Source organism: Zeugodacus cucurbitae, chromosome 3 (genome assembly GCF_028554725.1).
Source record: "Zeugodacus cucurbitae isolate PBARC_wt_2022May chromosome 3, idZeuCucr1.2, whole genome shotgun sequence".
In the NCBI taxonomy this organism is placed as follows: Eukaryota; Metazoa; Arthropoda; class Insecta; order Diptera; family Tephritidae; genus Zeugodacus; species Zeugodacus cucurbitae.
Genome location: NC_071668.1, coordinates 73,249,983 through 73,270,946, shown reverse-complemented (window position 1 = coordinate 73,270,946; position 20,964 = coordinate 73,249,983). Strand labels below are relative to the sequence as shown.

Below are 20,964 nucleotides of genomic sequence, written 5' to 3'. Positions count from 1 at the left end.
TAAAAGTGAAAGGCATCTATTTTAGGACGAGTACAAAGATAGAAATATTGAAAAAGACAGCGACAATTATTTGTAGATTCTTTGATAGCAAATTTTAAAATTAATAAACAGTCTTTAACGCTTATAATTTGTATATTTAGAAGATTTTATTAGAAGCCACGTTTCTGTCAGCCTAAATTATAAAATTAATAAACCGGATGGGAATTATAAGTAAGGTATAGGCGAGTGAATGAAAGAGAGAGAAAGAGAAAGCGTAATACGAACTCTAATGAATGCAAACCGTCATGCTCAAAAAGGATGAACCCGATCAAACCACTTTGAAGGCCGATAGACACCAAAAGAAAAGGTTATGTTGTCTGTTTGTTAGAATTTCAAAGGGTTCGTTAAGGTTTTAAGATCGTTTGAGGTTTTGCTGGACAATACCGCGATTAATTCTGAAGTGTATTCTGATCAGCTAGACAAATGAAGTGATTCACTCAAACAGAAGAGGCCAGAGTTGATCAGTAGAAAAGGTGTAGTGTTCCACCAGGATAATGGGAGACCTCATACAAGTTTGATGACTCGCTAAAAGCTTTTGCAGCTTGAATGAAACTCCACCATATCATCGAGACTTTGCACCTTCGGATTATTACTTGTGCTTTTTTTGGATGGAAAAACCTTCACCTCAAATTAGGACGTCCAATTTTGTGACTGCTAGGATCAACAATTTTATGAGCATGGAATCAATGTCTACACCGGAATCTTGTAAGATTAAGAACATATAATTTCATAAAATGTCTTACACAATACAAAGATCGGGTTTAAAAAACGAAATTATTTTATGAACGACCCAATACATCTAATGTTTAGATAGTCGTTATTACAGTGGTGAACCATGTTGGATTTGTCGAATGAAGCAAAGATTTACAGATCTCAGAGATAAGAAAATCTTTTTCTAATTCTTCTAATTTTAAAGTATTATTCTCAGTTCTTGGGTAGTCTGAACTGAGCATGGATGTGGCGATAAGAGAGTTAGCTACTACACTATCGACATATGGGTGTTTAAGGGGTTATATACAGTTAGATGGCCGAAAAAAAGTGAATTTTCCAGAATTTTTTCTGAGAAAACTTTTGAATTTATTGATCCAAAAATTTATACACATATTGTGGTATTTTTTAACTGTATTTTAAGACTTAGTACTAGTAAAAATATTTATTTGAAAAAGAGCTACAGCTGATCTCCAGGAGCTCCTCTCAAAAAAGACGTTTTGCGGTGACCACTATATCTCGGAACTGGATCATCCGAAATTAAAAAACCAAACAGATTTCGTTAAAATAATGTTAAATCTAGTAATTAATCGAAGGAATAAGCAAAATAAAATTTTTTGACAAAATGGCGGTTTCTCAAAAAAAAAATCGATTCTTCACCGAAATTTCGGCCTTAAATTGTTTATAAAAAAAAAAATATTTATCGGAGAGAAAAAATCTTCGATTAATCACTAAAAAATATATTTAAGAAGGCCGTGTTAAAATTTGAGACTAATCGGTCTAGCCGTTTTCGAGTAATGTTGGTCACTGACTTTGAAAACACCATTTTGAGAAAAACGCGTTTAAAGTTTGGACCCTGTACTTCCAAGCACTCTGAAACGCCTTTTCAAATTTGCTTGTAACTTTGAAAATATTCACCGGAACGATATGAAATTTTCTGTGTGTATTCTTAAATATATGTACATTAACAGCCCTATTCTGTGCACTTTACAAATTCAACAAATTTCTAATTTGTAAAAATTTGAAATTTATCAAGCATTTCGTATTCTGTGTCTAAAATAAAAAGCTTTTTTCTTTATAAGTTGTTAAGAAGTAAAATGCTCTTGACAAATAAAATATCTGGTTGTGGATGGGTGTGAAAGTGAATTTGTTGCAATGGAGATATTTTACTTTTGTCGTTATTTCTATACAAAGAGGAAACATATGAACATGTTGATGGCTCGCGGTATTGAGCCGTTTTTATATTAAGAAGTTTATTTTTCCCTTTTTTATATAAAATATTAAGATAATGAGGGTAACTTTGAGGACATTGTTTTCTCTGTATTACATACGATTACAGCTTCAGCTTTTTGCCAATAATGAACAAAGATTTCGTAGTCCCCAAAAAACTTTTCTAAAGCTAAACATAACTACCAACTAAATCAAAATTGCTTTCCAAATATTTTTAAATATATTATAAAGGACATATGTACATATGTAGATGTATTATATTATATAGTATTCTATGGCTTTGCGGGGGACCAAAAGATTAGGGGGGATCTGGGAATGGGGTTGTAAAACCAAATCAAAAACTTTGCATCAGGTCCGGGACGCTTCAGTCGATATCTCATTAGAATCGGATAGATAGGCTGATAACCGGTCAATCGTAAACCAAACTTATTAATGAAGCTACAATGAAGAAGGCTCGGTTAAAACAAACACTCATACAAATAACGACTTTATGCATGAAAAATAGGGCCAGATTCGGAGCATGGAATATTTGCGCACTCTCAGAAACTTCACGTCTAGACCAAGAGCAAATTTATTCTGAAATTGAAGTTAAATTACTAACTATTTTGTAACAAAAATTGAAATGCATGTGAAAACGTACTTTATAGAATAATTCAAATAAATTTTTCAATTCATTTCAATATAATTGGACAGAAATCAGCTGTTCCTGTTTACATTATTTTCTTTCCCACACGTGTGGGGAAAAGCTATGCGTACTCAAGCTTTTTATTTTATCAAAATTGTCACAGAATACCAAAAAATTTTTTACTTGATAAAAATTTGAAAAAAATTTCAATGTTTTTGTTATTTTGTCAAGTGCACAGAATAGGGCTGTAAGAAAATTAAATAAAAAAATCGATTTTTTTAAAATTCCAACTGTATATAACCCCTTAAGGAGATTTTTTTTTTCAAACTCTTTCGACCTTTCCTTTTCTTTGAATGTATTATTATTGCCATAGTCAAGACAATCAGCATCAAAGCAGCTTCAAAATCTCATCAAACTTATTGAAGTCTCTCGAACTCAGATTTAGTTTTAGCAGAGCAGGTGCCTACCCCGATTTACCAAAAAAAAAAATAGCAGTATCTCCAAAATATATTAAGAATCTTCCAAAAAAATAGTCAATTACTGAGCATTCACTACATTTTTGCACATCTCTCTAAGTAAATAAAGTAAAAAGCTGCTAATGCATTGTCTTGGCCCACTTTCGCCTAAAACGAGTCATCATTAATTACAAATTATCACGGCCTTTGACGTGCACACATACATGCAAACGCACACTTTTACAGCAATGCCACGCAAATTATATGGATTGCACTTAACCGATTACAAAATTACCGATATGGGAATACTATGTAAGTTATGTGCTTGCTATAATTCCATTACTCTTATATATGTATGTGTATTAGGTAGGCCCAAAGGGGATATCAATGGTATATATACTCGTATATTATGTATGAACTTATGAAACATATGTGTGTGTATGTATGTATGTGTGAGAATATTAAAATCGTTGAGATATCTACTAAGCTAATGTAGCTGTAAACTTATGTGTGTAATTAAAATTGCACTTGTGACATAGTTTCACACACACACACACAAACACGAGCGCGCTTCTTTGGCTCTAACTGCCACTATCTGCTGCATCCGGCAGTCGCTTTTACATTCAACGTAGTTTACATAACCTCAAACTCGTGCCGTAGGCGACAAGTGCTTGCGCTTAGCAGCGTGTTTAACATTTTCAAGTGGCACTTAATTAATCCCAAAACGCTAATTTTAGCCTCAGCAACATGCCGTCGCGTCACCATGCAGTTGCAGGCAAGTGCAGCAGCAATATGTCTGATTAGATATTAAAACTGCTTAGCGGCATATACGAGTATGTATGTATATGAAAGTGACACGCCCCCGCTTTTGCACAGAGTTCAACAAGCTGCTAGCAAAATGCGAGCAATTTTGTGTTGTAAGCGTTTGTTGTTATCAACAAAAATTCCAACACGCATACTAAATGCTAATTTAGTTGACGCAGCGTTGCATTTTGTCTTGATTACATGAGGATGTTGCCTAACAATATTAACAAGTTTACTCATTTCTTGATAGAAGTCACTAGGCAGCAGAGAGAGAGCCTGACATTACACTAACATAACTCGAGAATAAAATTTTCTTTGAGTTGTTGCAGTTGTTGTCATGAGCCCACATGCCGTTCTAGAATAAACTCTTTGACTTGGGGTGACAGTTTTCATGCTTTACGTGTTAGAACGCCTAACCGTATTGTGGTGAGGCAACTTTTGATTAGATTATGACAGCGAGTTCTTCAAATAACTGCCTAAGAGTATTAGCATGCCACAAGTGTGGTGAATTTAGGCAAGCTTGCAGTAAGGGGCTACAAAATTCTTTGAGAACGATCGACTTTTGTTCTAAAATTTGTTGGGTGCCGAAATCGTTATGACCTTAGATATAACGAAAATGGAAAATTAACAAAAAACTAAAGTTATAGACTGGGATTCGAGATACTTCTCACGCTAGATTGCAACAGAGACACTCAAGTACTTTTTGGCAACAAAAATCTCATAAATTCTTATGCGGAAGCCCCATCAAACTGGTATTATCCTCGATTAATTTCATTGATATCAATTCTAAAATAGAGTACGGTGATTAAAATACAAAAATAACAGGGGTACACACTATAAAAATTCAAATCTACTCAAGGCAGTAGTCTGCTTTAGAAGCCGAAAAAAGCGTTTTTTTAGCAATTTTTTTTTTTTTTGAAAGGGAAGGAAATTATTGTGGTAAACGGAATTTTAAGACGATAGTGTACTATATTTAAGGCTTAAAAAACAATATTTATTATTAAAAAATATTGAAAGTTTTTCAAAGTTGTAAGTATTTTTCTGGAGCGCCTGGAGTCTGCACTTGTAAATCGGTGCCGGTGATGGAGGTCGTGCTATGCATCTGAAGCATACGAACATTTTTTTTTTAACTTTTATAAGTTTCTTTTCTTTATGAACTAAAAAAATACCGAAGAAGTTATAAAATTCCAAATTTTTTCGAAGTTTAATAAAAAAAAATCACTTTTTTTAAGAAAAATGATTTTAAGTTGCAAAACAAGTAGTTTAAATAATACTTTTGTCCAACTTTTTTAGTTCAAATAGCAGATAATTTAATACTGAAGCTAGATCACTTTGGTTTTTTTCGATCGGACATTTATTCTTTTTGCTTCCGCCGGCACTGTTTTCTAACACTTGTGAAAATGAAAACTTGAGAAAACGCGCTTTAAAGTCTGCCTGAGCATTTGCACCTGTTCGACGCTCAACCACTAAAACTGCTCTAGCTTCGAAAATATGTCGAATTGGTCTCTGGAATTTTAAAGACATATTCTTGGATAGTTTTGGAAGAGATTTAAAACAAAACAAAAAAATCGATTTTTTTAAGCCTGTAAAGCAGACTACTGCCTCAATTTTAGCCATGTGGATTGATATAAGTCGTAGGTCTTCCAAAAATAACAATCCAATCTTGAAACATTCCTTATAAAGTATCCAACGGGATAGCATAAAGAGTTACTTTTAAGAGCCGTATAATTAAAGTACTACTCTTAAATTTACTACCGTTAAATATGAATGAAAATCGCGACGAGAAAACTCCGCACATTTAACCTCAAACCGTCACTATTCAATTAAATACCTGTTTATACAAATTATATAGACCACCATTTGTCGACAACTAATTTGGTCAAATGATTCAATTAAATAACCAACAATATATGTACAGACAAATGTAAATATAATCAAAATAAAGCTGGCAATGTGAATTGTTGCCAATAATTAAGTGAAAACGGACTAAAATCATTTTCGAATTGTTGAATTTGTGGTGAAAGAGACCGCAGCAAAGCGCTGGCATATATATTGAAACAGTTATAATAATAATAGATATACTTGTATTATATGAATTGCACTGATGTACACACATTTAAAGGGTTATTAACTTATATTGGATGCGATTAATGCAAGCTTGAAATTACGCCATATATAAATATAAATATTTTAGGCATTACAGAGGTACCTATATAGATAAATATATATTATAGATTTTCATATATTTATATTTATATATATTTTTATCCGTCGTGTACAACAAGTAAGCTGGCAGTAAAATAGAATTGGCTTTCAACAAATAATTGTGGCGAATATTCCCTTTTAACTAATGCACTTAATACTTGGATTGATTTGATACCGTTGAAATCACGGCTGATAATGATATTAATGGTTAAATGCCCTATAGGTAATTTATGATTTTTTCAATAATTTTTTTTTTAGAAATCTAATCCAAGCTTAACTTAACTTATATGCCATTCAGAATTAGTAACATTTTAATGAAATTTGAGTTTTCTTTCAAGCTTCCTCCGTGAAACCCTAAGGTTAAGCACATAGTGGAGTTGAGAAGTGAGGAGTTTAGAGGAGAGTAGAAGAGAGACCAATGATTTAGGAGAGAGAGAGAGAGGGAAATGTCAAAAGTGTTATAAAGCGTTATAAGGAACCAGAGTATAAACTCTGAATAACCTATATATAAACAGATACTGAGATCGATTTTCTTTCGCTAAACTGAACCTTTAATCTATTAATTTGTAATTTTGTTCCAGTCGGGCTGGCATTTCGTTTCTATGTATATTTATACACCCACAAACATAGTTTTGATAACAAAATATTTACATCTAATCCATATAATTATTTCAAGTTTTCATGGAAAACAGTTTCCCCTTTGACCCCCAACCAGCCACAACACTTATTAGTCTAAAGGTATTTTCGGTATTTATAAACACAATAGCAAACAAGTAGTTACATAATTGAAACTATGCATGTATTTGTAGCGTAATTTAATTTAATTGTATGTGGGGCATTTAGTCCATTTTGGTAAGTTCGTGCATTTGTGCAATATTTAACACGTCGAACGAATTTAAAGTTTTGAGGCAAATATGTAAATTGTTGCAATTAGGCAAAGTTCACTTAATTGGCAATAATTGATGGCATTAAAATATAAGTACAAACTAGTGCAGGTATACTCCTATATTATGCAAATATTTTCAGGATAGCGCTTGTAGTGAGTTATTGCCATTGAGTTGAGAGTAAAAGTTGATGCATTTGATTGAAATTAGAATTTTTGGTAAGTTTTGAGGTAAAATATGTTTTAAATTGGAAGCTGGGAGGGACTCACCGACTTTTATGAGACTTATGGTAATACGAAATGGTGTCCTTTAAAACTTGGAACTTGGACTCAGACTATAAGAAATCGGAACACCTATGCTTGAGGAAACTGGTTTTGACTTTAGAGATCTCTCCCAAAAATTTTGATCAAAATCAATTGAAACAGGAAAAAACGTTAACTTCGGCTAATATACCCTTCACAGGTGCATTTCTTTTAGTAAGCAAATCTAAAGACGTAAGAAAAAGTAAGTGAAAAAAGAAAACATTTTACTAATTCGTTTTAGCCGCGTTGTTTGCTAGAAACATTAAGGTTATATAGTTAACCGATCTGAACAATTTCTTCGGAGATTATATTATTACCTTAAGCAGTAATCCATGTCAAATTTCGTGAAGATACCACGTCAAATGCGAAAATTTTCCATACAAACCATTGATCCGATCCGATCGTTCGGTTGGTATGGCAACTATATGCTATAGTGAACCGATATCGGCAGTTCCGACAAATGAAATCTTGAAGAGAAAATAACATCTGCAAAATTTCAAAACGATTTCTTAACAAGTAAGGAAGGGCTAAGTTCGGGTGTAACCGAACATTTTATACACTCGCAATTTATTTATTTAACTTTATTTATATTATATAATACACAATTTGACCCACATATTCGTCATACATATTGTATAAAGTCCATTGAAAGTTGGAAACCATAATATTAGGTTAGAAGCACCGAGGTCCTCGTGTTCGATATATGGGGCCTTAAAAACCTATAGTCCGATTTCGGCGATTTTTAGAATGGGGCTGCCACACTAATAACATAGTATTTGTGCGAAGTTCTGCACCGATATCTTCTTTAGTACTAACTTTATATATTGTAATGTAAACGATTCAGATCGTCTTCAAAGTTCTGGTATATAGGAAGTAGGCGTGGTTGCGAGGCGATTTGGCCTATCTTCACAACAAATCATTGGGATGTAAGGAAACTATTACAAACCAAGTTTCATTGAAATCGGTCGAGTAGTTTCTGAGATATGGTTTTTGACCCATAAGTGGGCGACGCCCATTTTCCATTTTGTAAAAAAATCTGAGTGCAGCTTTCATCTGTCATTTCTTATGTGAAATTTAGTGTTTCTGACGTTTTTCGTTAGTGAGTTAACCCACTTTTAGTAATTTTCAACCTAACTTTTGTATGGGAGGTGGGCGTGGTTATGATCTGGTTTCTTTCATTTTTGGACTGTATTAGGAAGTGGCTAGAAAAAGCGACTGCAGAAAGTTTGGTTTATATAGCTCTATTGGTTTGCGAGATATGTACAAAAAACTTAGTAGGGGGCGGGGCCATGGACGGACGGACGGACGGATAGACAGACATTCGGATTTGAACTCCACTCTTCACCCTGATCACTTTGATATATATAACCCTATATCTAACTCGTTTAGTTTTGGGTGTTACAAACAACCGTTATGTGAACAAAACTATAATACTCTCTTTAGCAACATTTGTTGCGAGAGTATAAAAACTGAAGGACTCGTTCGTATATATAAAGACAGGCGGACGGACGGACAGACAGACGGACATGGCTAAATCGACTCAGTTCAACATACTGATCATTTATATATAGGCGGATCTCACTATGTATGTGACTTAGTAGAAAGGGTAGAGTAAGGTAACTGCGAGAGCATAAGTAAGCTCACGATTCGTAAAATCAGCTGATATGACTAAAATTCATTTTATTCCTAGACTTCCAAATGCGATAATTCATCCAATAAACAACTAATTTGTTGCAATGGCAGATCAAATAAATATCTAAGCAAGAAGAAGATTTTTAGTGAGACGAAATTCTAGTAATTTTCTGTTTGAAAAATTGTAGATGAAATATGATCAATATTGTCAAGATCGATGAACAAAAAGTACTCGACCTAAGAACACCACGATTGTGTTAATGAATCTCTGACTATTTAAAAATCTCAAATTTAACATATGCTCCCATATTTGATAAGACTATTGTAAACTTTTTTATCTCGGATACGATAAGACGATTATTTTCCGAGGTAAGCTATCTACAGCCTACCGATATCGGTATATCTTCCAGACCACAGGAATTGCAAGAAGTGATCCTAGAGTTATGTGAACATTTTTTAAGGAACCAGTTCATACTATAATTCAAAATTGTTCACGAAAATTCGTCTATGAATTGCCTACAGACTTTTGGCTTTGCTCAGTGACAGAAATCACATTCGACTCATTGCTCATGGTACAAAGCTTTGACACCATTCATTACTATTAAAGGCGCAAATAAACGAGCAAATACACGAGCAACTTCCGCGAAATTGCACACACACTCACATACGAAACTGAAGGTTAAAGGCTCCGCAACGCCTTCTCCAAAAGCAGACAACAAACGAGCATGCAATGTATGGCTGCTCAAGGTGAACCGATGTCAGCCGGAGGCTGTATGTCGTCGCATACAGATAGTGCGCGTAAATGCACAGAAAAGTAGATATTTAACAGAAAAATGAACACATACATATAAATATATACACACAAATTCACTCACTTACTCGCATATGGATGAAGTGGCGTGGTGGATTGATGTCAATATCGTGTGCAAAATCAGGTTACATGTAATTGAACTGACTTTAAGTGTACTATTGTTGTTGTTGTATTTTTATATACATTTTTGTTGTTGTTGTAGCAGGTGCATTTTGCTATTTAAGAGTTTACATTTTCATTGAACTGCTTCAATGACGTGCCGAACATTGCCAATAATTAGTGCATGACTCAAGCGCACAAATACACACGCGCGGATGCAGCAAGTCAATAACAGTAATGAACGTACTACTGGCATAAAAGTAAATAAATAATAGCAATAATGAACAATGTCAACAGCATTTGCGCTACCAACAAAGTCAGCTGAAGAAACTCGAGCCAAGCCTTTCGCCGACACGTCAGTGTGCTGCCAATGTTGGCATGAAAGGCAGACAACACAACACGACAATGTTGCAATTTCGCAACAACAACAAGTGTGATTATAAAAAATATGAAAAAATAAAACTAAAAATATGAAATATAATTATAACAACAGCAGTAGCAGTAATTAATAGAAAGGCAAGGTATAAAGACATGAACGAGTAGCTGTCGTTGGTAGACAATCTTTTACAACTACAGCAAGAGTAATAATAAACAAGTATAATATGGTGTTTAGAGGTGTACGAATTGTTAGTTTAAACTAAAATAATTTCAGTTAGACGTACAAAGCAGATCGACGGAAGTTTTCTGATAATTGAGATATTATGGGGTCTGAATTGAATGATGGTTTTGACATCAGGTTTCAACATAACGACGCTCCACATTTAATGACAAGATGATTCTTTGTTATTAGATACACATTTATATGGTTTGCTAAAGTAAAAAAAGTTGAACCCTTAGGACCCTTAGTTCCACGCCATCTATTTGATGGTAAAAGTACCAGAAAATCTCGAGAATGCAAGAGTTTTAGCATGGCATCTATCCACACATAGAAGACTCAGAAATTCAAATATGTAGGTAGGGTGTTCCGAGAATAGTCCCAAGGAGGGAACGATGGGGTGTACTTCTAAAGGGGTTTAGCTTCGGTCATATTGGTTCCACACATATACTACGTTTATGCTTCACTTCTACTCGGTTATATTATACACGGGTAAGTTCAACCCACATGCATAAACACTTTTTCACCACGATTAAATGATCTACTCGGATAGAACATACACATTTTCTTTACGTATGTAGACGAGTTAACTCGGATGCTTAAACGGATTTAGAGTTAAGTTTAACGTCAAATCAGCTGATTTTTTGTGCCGGTGTATATTGTTTTGACAAATTGCATATACAGGGTTCCCGTATTGTCAATTTTTCGCTAAAAAGCCCCACCCCACTTACCACTGTGTAGTACTACAGTAACCGGTTATTCGTTACTTTTTGGCACCCGTGTTTATGTGGCCCACCCGTGGCACTGTGGGTAGTCGGATGGTGTAGCGAAAACCGGTTTTTTGCAAAAACTTCGACGAGTGGATAGTCGGTTTTCGTAGAAAAAACGTTTTTTTTTTGGGTCGGTCAGTGGTCGGTTTTGCTCATGCATTTCTGCCCGAACACTTCTCAACCGATTTATGCCGCACACCCCTTATATCTGGAAAATACGGACAAATTTATAAATACGTGGCAGCCCTCAATTGAATTCAATTCAGAATTTAGCTCGAGTAGAGTATTTGCCGTTTATGCTTATAGGCTTTACCCATGTAGAATATAACCGAGTAGAAATGAAGCATAAACGTACTAATAGAAGACTCAGAAATTCAAGTATGTCGAATAGACTTGACAGAAGCAGGTAATGTTGAGACCATTAGCAGAATTGTCAATAGATCGGCTTATCGTTTAAGGGTGTTCCGAGTATAGTTCCAAAGAGGGAACAATGTGGTGTGCTTCCAAAGCATTATATATTTAAATGAGGATTTTTTCCATGGTTTTATGCTGTTTTCCGAGAGATCTCCTCTATAATTTTAGAAATTATAGAAGTCAGGACTGGTTATAAAGAATTCAAATACTCGAGATTTGTATTTATAGGCTGTAACCGAATAGATAAAAGATATCAAGTAGACAGCTAAACAATCTAACTCCTCAGCCGGAATTATTTCAGAACATTCTTTATTTGAATATATAACTGTTTCCTCTTGTAAAAGCAAGTGTATGAGATTTTTTTAAACAAAAATTTGAGGTTATGTTTGAAATACATAAGGTGTGGAGGCTAACACTCATATGGACTTACATACGTTCTATAGACTGTTTTTAAACACACTGTGGAACAACTTGGATCGAAAAGATTGAAACATTTACTTCTAATGCTTGATTCAGCCAGATACGAACTGACTTGTATCAATGACAACCCCGGACCTCTATATTAACAACTGATTGGCATATAAGAGTTAATAGTCATTTCACAAAAAACAATACTGGGAAATATTTGGGTATGTCATTAGATACAAAATTTAGATGGAGCGCACATGTTAAAAAGAAAAAAGAAGAATTAGAAATAAAATACAGAAACATGTATTGGCTATTGGGTAGAAACTCTGCTCTATCCATATTTAATAAAGTCCTGCTTTACAAGCAAATACTCAAACCAGTTTGGACTTATGGTATTCAACTTTGGGGCTGCTCAACACTGTCGAACAAATCCAACGATTTCAAAACAAAAACCTAAGATGCGCCGTCAATGCACCTTGGTACATTCGCCGCCAAGACCTTGAACGCGATCTCGGAATTGATTCAGTTGCCGTAGCAATCCATAAATATGCCAAATCTCACATGGAAAGACTTTCACACCATGTGAACACTGAAGGCTCTGCTCTTGTCGCACAAAGCGAAAGCAAAGAAAGACTAAAACGCAAAAAGCCGCACCACCTCATGCAGTAGTCAGACTCTCCGCTATATACAAGCAGAGCATCCTTAATTTATTTATATTATACAATAAGCAAAACAAATTGTTCGTTAGTTTGTATTATATTAACTAGTTACAATGGCAAAAACATTATAAACGATTCGAAATATCCAAATACAACAGATCATTCAAATTTATATATAATTTCTTAGTTTGCATCTGAAGCGGCTGAGAAAATATGGATTTTAACACCATTGGACAGTTGAATATAGATTATACATAACCTAGAAGAGGTAACTAAATATACGCATAAATAAAACTGGGAGTACCAGGTTCGATAATAAATACTTGAATCTCGTAAATATTTGAAACCTGTTCTGCGTTTCTTTCATTTGAAGTCAATTAAAGTTTATTACGAAAAAGTAGTAACATTAAACATATACTTATATACAATGCTTATCACACTCGCATCAATATTTTCCGTTGACCCATTTTGCAAATTACTCAGCTCATAAAATCAAAGCGAACGACCTCGATTGCCAATTCAAGTTGAACCGAACTTTACAACTTTTTCGGCAGCCGCTAACATACCTATGGACATATGGACTTATGCTGGTGTTTACATACTTACATATACAAATGTAGATATGTATGTAACGAAATATCATTTGAATGCATCAATAACTCTGGTAAATAGCTGTGCAACGAACCCGAAATACGTGTAAATCGCCGCATTCATAAACCCACATTCGTGTTTATATGTACATATGTCTGCATATATGCGTGAGTAGTATGTGCATATGACTTGGCTTGCTGACCACTATGTGCCGGGGCGTGTTTGGAATTTTAAGTGCGAAAGCGGCGCAGACATTTACGTTCCTTCGAAAATTTTCCATTTTGCATGCTCTTCTGCATGCATAGTGTCCACACGTTTTACTTCTGGCAGTCTTCTTCAATTGACCAATAAGTGTTGCTGCCATTTGAGGTGTGGTGAGTTAATTGCTACGGAATGGTTTTCGAGTTTTTGATTTTCTTAACAATCGCGAACATTTTTGGAGTGATTTGGAGGAGCATTTTTTTGGAAAAGAGAAAGGGTTGGGATGTGGATATTCCTATAATGGTTCAAGCTTAGCCTTTTATATTCTTAAAATACTGAATTTAGATTTTGAAAAGTTGAAAAAGTAGATTAATTGGCGAGTGACTATTCTCCGATGATCAACCTCTATCTGTGAATATTTTACTCAGCGATGGCTGGAAAACATAACCTGATGAAACATTAACACTTTATAAGCTTTCCAGTACTAGCTAACGTTTTTAGAAAATATGGATTGTTTACTATTAAAATTAAAAAAAAGCAAGAAAAAACGTTAACTTCAGCTGTACCGAAGCTAAGATACCCTTCACAGGTGCATTTCTTTTAGTAACTATGTGTTTAAGCAAATCTAAAGACTTAAGAAAAAGTAAGTAAAAAAAAAAGAAAACATTTTACTAATTGTTTTTAGCCGGGTATTACCTTAAGCAGTAATCCATGTCAGATTTCGTGAAGATACCACGTCAAATGCGAAAATTTTCCATACAAGCCATTGATTCCGATCGTTCGGTTTGTATGGCAGCTATATGCTATAGTGAACCGATCTGAACAATTTTTTCGGAGATTAAATTATTTCTATGAACAACAACTCACACCAAATTTCGTGAAGATATGTAGTAAAATGCGGAAGATTCCCATACAAGCCCTTGATTCCGATCGTTCAGTCTATAAGAGACATAGATCATAGATAGTAAGACTGAATATCCTCTGAGGAAGTAACTAATTACTTTGCTCTTCTATATGCATACAAATGTTCTAGGACATCAGACCAATCAGAGGTCGTCTTCATTATTCAAGACCAACGATCTGCGTAGATCCTACTAACCTGTCGCTGCAAACTTCTCTAAAAGATTTTTTTCTCAAATAAAGGGTTAAAACTTTTCCCAAAATGACTAATTTCTCTAGATGAGTTCTGGCCTAGTCTTGAAATACTTTTATAGATAAAATCGATAAATTAGGCTTGAACAAGCATCTATATTTTATAGGCACAGAAAAGATTAAAAACAAAAATAGCTTTAAATCGCCACTGAAATATATATATAATGACTTATGCAACAAAGTAAACAAGAAGTGACAAAATATTAAATAAGTATCAGCGATTTTATCAATATTTACATGTTGTCAACGAATACAGCATCAAAAACAATATTGATGCCAAACAAGTTTGAGTGAAGCAACATAAAATGCTTGAAAACCAAAGACCATAAGTAGCAAAAATCGCAGCAACAAGGCGCTAGTACAAAAACAAATAAACAACAAAAACAAACAGCAACCAACAACAACACAACTCAACACAACAAATATAAAAAGACACAACCAACTACCAACAAAAATCACTTTCACTTTTAAGGTCATGCCATGTTCAACAAGCATTACTGCTGCTGTTGCTGTTGTTGTTACCACAAAGCAGCTGGACGACAGCATCAGGTTTCATAACAAATCAAAGCAAACGAACGCGCAAAGACAGGTTTGAGGCACACGCATGGCAATGTGCGTAGATGCGGACGACAAACCCACAGCCAGCCAGCTAGTCGCTAAGCCCACGTTAAATAAAGGCATCAGTCGGCGAGCGACATAAAGAGTAACGTTAAAGCGGTAAGACTTGATAACTAGTAGCTATAATTTGACGACTATTGATGGCTTATTGATAGCACGTCTCCCAATGGTTGATGGCTCAATGGCTTTTCATGTAACTTCGGATGATGCCTGCAGCAAGCCGAATATGTTGTCTGAGGCGCTGGAGGAAGATAGTTGTGTTGACAGTGGCATCAACGCAATGTTCATGACAGCACAGCAGCATATAATAACGGTTGATTAGTGTCGATAACAGTTATTAGATGAAATCAATACAAATTGTTATCGAGACAAGTGAAATCCTTCAAAGGCGTTCGTGGGCGCTAACCGCAAATTGTGGCGGTTACATATGAAGGTTTCGTTCACTTAACGGTTGTTTCTATAGATTGAGAGTAATATGATTCCCTCCTATTTGCTTTTATTTTATTCTTAAAGTACCGTTCATTTTGTGGCGATAACTTAGTGTCAGAACTATTGGCTCACACATCGTCAACCTGTTTGCATACATATAGACGAGGTATTAGATGCTATTGCTATCATTTAATATTATTTTTTTGATTTTTTTCTTTTTATGTGACTTTTTGTCTTGCTTGAAAGTGAATTAAGGTATGCTGACGTCGAATGTTGCTTAATTTATGAAGATTTATGCACATATCGACTGATTGTCTGACTGACGTCTCTCGTATCTATTATTTCTCTACTCTTAGGCAAATAAGTCTTATTAATTAAATGCCATAAAAAGACCAGTGGCGAACAGAATATGCAGAAAATTAAACAACAAGATTAAGAAACTAATAAATTTAAAAATGATATCATTGAGATGTTGTTCATCAACATTTTTCTTCTAAGAATGAAAGAAATTAGAGCGACATTTATTTCTATCTATTTTACCACGTGTTTCGGCAATATAAAATCACTCAGACTCTCGAAAAGTTTTAATTTGTTGAATTTCCGAACTCTCCAAGCTTGTTTAAGGATCGATTCAACATATCTTGATCGAGAGTTTTCGTATAAAGCAAAAAATATTCCGAAACACCAGAAAAAAATAAAGATTAAATATCTCGGAAGTCCACGAAGAAGCATTGAAATGTAAATATATTAGATTTGCAAATATCTCCCTTCCGTCTTTCAGTCTTTTGAATTTCGCGGCTATGTATAAAGCGCTACAGAGCTCGTATCTGACAATACTATACATCTTTGAACGGTCTTGACATAACCTACAAAACGACGCTAGGCATGATTAGTTTGGATATTGCGTTCAACAGTTATAGACGTGTAAACATGGAGTTCACTAACGCCAAAACACGCGCTATTTCAAAGATTTCCTTCCTTAAAGGCAAATCCGCTAGAGAAACGTTCCGTGAGATTAATGGTGTTTTGGGGGATGATACTTTATCACTTCGAACTGCGGAGGAATGGTTTCGACGATTCAGAGCGGGTGAAAACGACACCATGGATAAGCCGGCGTAAGACCTGTGACGACGAATACCGATCAAATCATGGAAAGCATCGAGTTAGACCCGCATGTGGCATCTCGTGACATCGCCCAGGAGATGAGATTTAGTCACCAAACCATTTTAAACCATCTGCAGAAGCCTGAATACACAAAAAAACTTGATTTTGGGTGCCGCAATATTATACGCAAAAAAACCTTCTGGACCGAATCAACGCCTCTGATATGTTACTGAAACAGAACGAACTCGACCCATTTCTGAAGCGGATGGTGACTGGCGACCAAAAATTAATCACATATCAAGCAAAAACGGTGGTGGTCGAAGGCCGGTGAATCGTCCCAAACAGTGGCCAAGCCGGGATTGACGGCCAGGAAGGTTTTGCTGTGTGTTTGGTGGGATTGGAAGGGAATCATCCACTATAAGCTGCTCCCATATGGCCAGACGCTTAATTCTACCATCTACTGCGAACATGAAGCTGCCGTCTAGATGGAAACAGATTATCGAACGAAACGGCGCATATTTCAACTAAATCCAAACACTGTAACACTTTTTATAAAGCATTGAATAACGAGTAAAAAAGCGGAAGGGAGACAACCTATTAAATTATGACTAAGCCGCCTAATTTGCCAGATCCAGAACAATTCTCTGCAATTTCGAACATGTACAGGAATCATATTGAGACCAACCCAGTCAAAGTCATGTCAACTCATTTTACTTGCTAAATTACTTCAATGTTCTAAATAGTATTTCAATGCTAATCGTTTCTCTTCGCTACAGATTGTATACTGAACTGATCTTAAAGAACGATTATATCGATTAGATAACGGTTTATATTAAATGTACTATTGTATTTTGTGTTCAACTTTAAAGGTCCAGCGACTGTTTTCGAAATCTTGTATAAGTTTTCTAGAATAAGATACTTATTGTTTCTATAAAAAAAATGATTCAAAACTCAAAGTTTGAGACTTCTTAAAAACCAAAAATATGAAAGATTATTGAAGCATATTTTTTATTTGGGTTGGGATTTCCCAAAAGAGAGTCCGTATGGAAGATACCCATCATACTTTTAAGTATTCACAATATAACAGTTGTCAATCAGCTAAAATGTTTTTGAACATCATTTTCCAATGCTAATAACACCAAGTTCTAAGAATTGTGACGGATTCTGAAGATTACCTGCCACCCTTCATCATTCTCAAACCCTGTAGTCTGCAGTCGTGTTCCAACTCACATATAGTACATCGTCCTTTGACCTATCACATATTCACACTCATTACATTAAAACTACTCATTACACATTTAAGCAATCACTCACTCATTAACTCCAATTATTTATGCAATTACATGCAGTTGGATGACATTTTACATATATAATTAAATCGATATATACAATATATATATACAATATAATATATATATACATATATATAAGTAAGTGCAGAGAAATTTAGTTAATTGTCAATGTTAAATTATTCAAATTGCAAATTAAAGCTGTTGATTTGTATGTATTTTTATATATATTTTTTATAAGTGATATGTGTGTATAAATTCACTGTGAATTGTATTTGTATATATCCATGTACTTACCAACAACAATGGCGAATATGCAAATTTTCAAAAACGCCATTTTATTTATACTGCAACACTGTAACGATTTATAAATGTGTGTGTTTTTTTATTTAATTGAGCTGAGCGAGCGGTTTGTAAAATGAAATCAAAATTTATTGCACAAGCAAATAAATGAAAATGGTTAAAATGTTAAATATTTCGTGGTATTTAATGCGGAATTTTATTGTTTGCAATATTTTTTTTACTTTAATAAAAGAAAAGAATTTATTTTGTACAGAATATTTTCTTTTTTAAATTAATTGCGATTAACCGTGTTAGAGATTTTTAATTAATTTAATTGTGTGAAAAATATTTTATAACACTCTACAATTTATTTTGGATCAAAAAATAAAATATTTTTTTTTGCAATTTAACTCAAAATAGCTCTGAACGTAAATCAAAATATTCTAATGAATTCAATTTTGTATAAAAAAAATAATTATATTAATTAATTAATTTGGTAAAAAAATTTCTTCGTCATATTTTGATTTTATTTGGAAAAAATTTACGCACTTTTGACATAAAAAAATATAAAAAAATTTTCAGTGAATAAAAAAATATTTCTTAACTGTAAAAATTTATTAAAATACATAAAGAGAGAGAGCTGAGTTTTGGTGTGCTAAATTTTTGTGTAAAAAATAAGTTTTTTTTACAAATCATGGAAAAAAAATTTACAAATCTTTAAATTTTTAGAAAATTAATAAAAAAAAGTATTTTTAATTTTTTTAACGGTTGTTTCACAAAACAAAAAAATAATAAAATTAGTAACTGTAAAGTATTATATTTTTTTTTTATTTTTCTTAAAGATTAATTTTTCATTGGTTATAAACTATTTTTTTATCGATATATTTTTTTAGAGGTTTTCTTTAAAAGAAACAAAATTATAGATTTGTTATTAAAACATTTCAGAAATTGAAATATTCAGAAAAGAAATTAAATATTGAAATATACTTATTGAATATAAATAAAAAAAAATAATAAAAATATATTTTTGTTAAAAATTTTTTAAGGAAAATATACATATTTATATTAAATTTATTTTTATTGAAAAAAATTTCGAGAAAAAATTAATCATAAATAAAATATATTTTTTTTTAATAATTTAAATTTTTTTATTGATATTAGAACAAAAATATTGTTTTACTACAAAGTTAAAAATTGTATATTATATATAACGATAATAAAGAAAATATTGAAAAATATAAAAAAAACTATGAAAATGAAAATTTTGGTTTTATCAAATTAAAATTAAAAAAAAATAATTTTATCAAAAACGCATCTTTTATATTATGCAAATGCATAATGAATGTAACAAAAATATTTTTTTTTTATCAAAAACGCATCCATTATATTTATGCTTTTGAACAAGGAATGCTTTTACATGTATTAAAAAAAAATATATTTATGCACAAAATTTTGATTTCACCACAAATTATCAATAATTAACACTTCGCTTTTTATAAAATTGCATAACACTGCAAGGCGTTTTAATTAAATATTGTTTCAAATTTACTATTAAAAATGTAGGAATAATTAAATTTTGCATTCGTGGCAAAACTTTTTGCACATTTCATTAGCACAACACAGTTTATTCAACAATTCTTTGAATTTAATTTATTTTTAACACCGCATACACATACGTCAAATGTTTACTCTTTTGATTATATTAATATTATTTTAATTGCATTAATTTATTTTCGAATTAATTTAGTTTTATTGAAATTTTCAACATTCTTCGACGTGGCTGCTTTGCCATACCTGTTATACGTTTCTATCTATATATTTCTTTCTCGACTTTTTATGTACACTTCTTGCAAGCCCTAACCCACACTCAGCGATCGCAGACCAGCCACGACTAGGAGCCGCCACCAACTTCTCACCACATTAAATACATGTTTTCAGCGTTGGCCTCAGTTGTTTGGCAGCGCTTTGACGCATGTGTACCAGTATAGGAGGTATGCATACACACACACTCACTAAATATTTTTATGTTTAAATTTTTTTTTTTGTATATGTATAAGAAAATCTTGAAGCAGATGAACGGTACAACTAAAATTTCAAGAAATCCAAGTTTTTTTTCTGGTTAATAATAAACACATGCGATTTATTTGCTAATTTATTTGCAGAATACTGGCGTATAAGTAAAGTAGTACCCTACACTGGCTGCAGTCGAATCGCTATAACGCAGGGTTTATTACTTTTAGTTTAAAAATTTATACCAGTTGTTTGTTCAAGTAACCAAACTGGTATAAACAACTGGCATAATTAAATATATATAAATATTTTATAATGGTGAATCGAACTAAGAACTGGTATAAAATTTAAAACTGGTATAATCAATTGGTATAAATGAATAATTTGGTATAATTAAATATAAGTATATAAATCTCCGAGAATGATGAATCAAATAAGCAGCTGGTATATAACAAACTGGTATAATCAACTGGTATAATAATTAATTAAACAAAATACTTAGCTAAATGTAGATTAAGAAGCACATACAGTTTAGATTAAAATTTAAAACTGAGTAGATACCCATATCGTACACCAAGAGAGTTTTTTTCTTTTTAAGTAGACCCAGCCTAGTAATATAACTACTTATATATACCATATACACATTCA

At 33.2% G+C, this 20,964-nt stretch overlaps 1 protein-coding gene across 1 annotated transcript in view; it reads right to left on the bottom strand.

Annotated features, from left to right (window-relative positions):
- Nucleotides 1-20,238, bottom strand: part of Aper1_10 (protein obstructor-E) — a 42,141-nt gene extending 21,903 nt beyond the window's left edge. The window contains exons 1-2 of the mRNA XM_011190118.3: nucleotides 20,101-20,238; nucleotides 18,322-18,379 (exon numbers count right to left, since the gene is read on the bottom strand). Of these exons, the coding sequence (XP_011188420.1) occupies nucleotides 18,322-18,361 (40 nt within the window). The 5' untranslated portion in view covers nucleotides 18,362-18,379; nucleotides 20,101-20,238. The remainder of the gene's footprint in view (nucleotides 1-18,321; nucleotides 18,380-20,100) is intronic.
- Nucleotides 20,239-20,964: the final 726 nt, after the last annotated feature.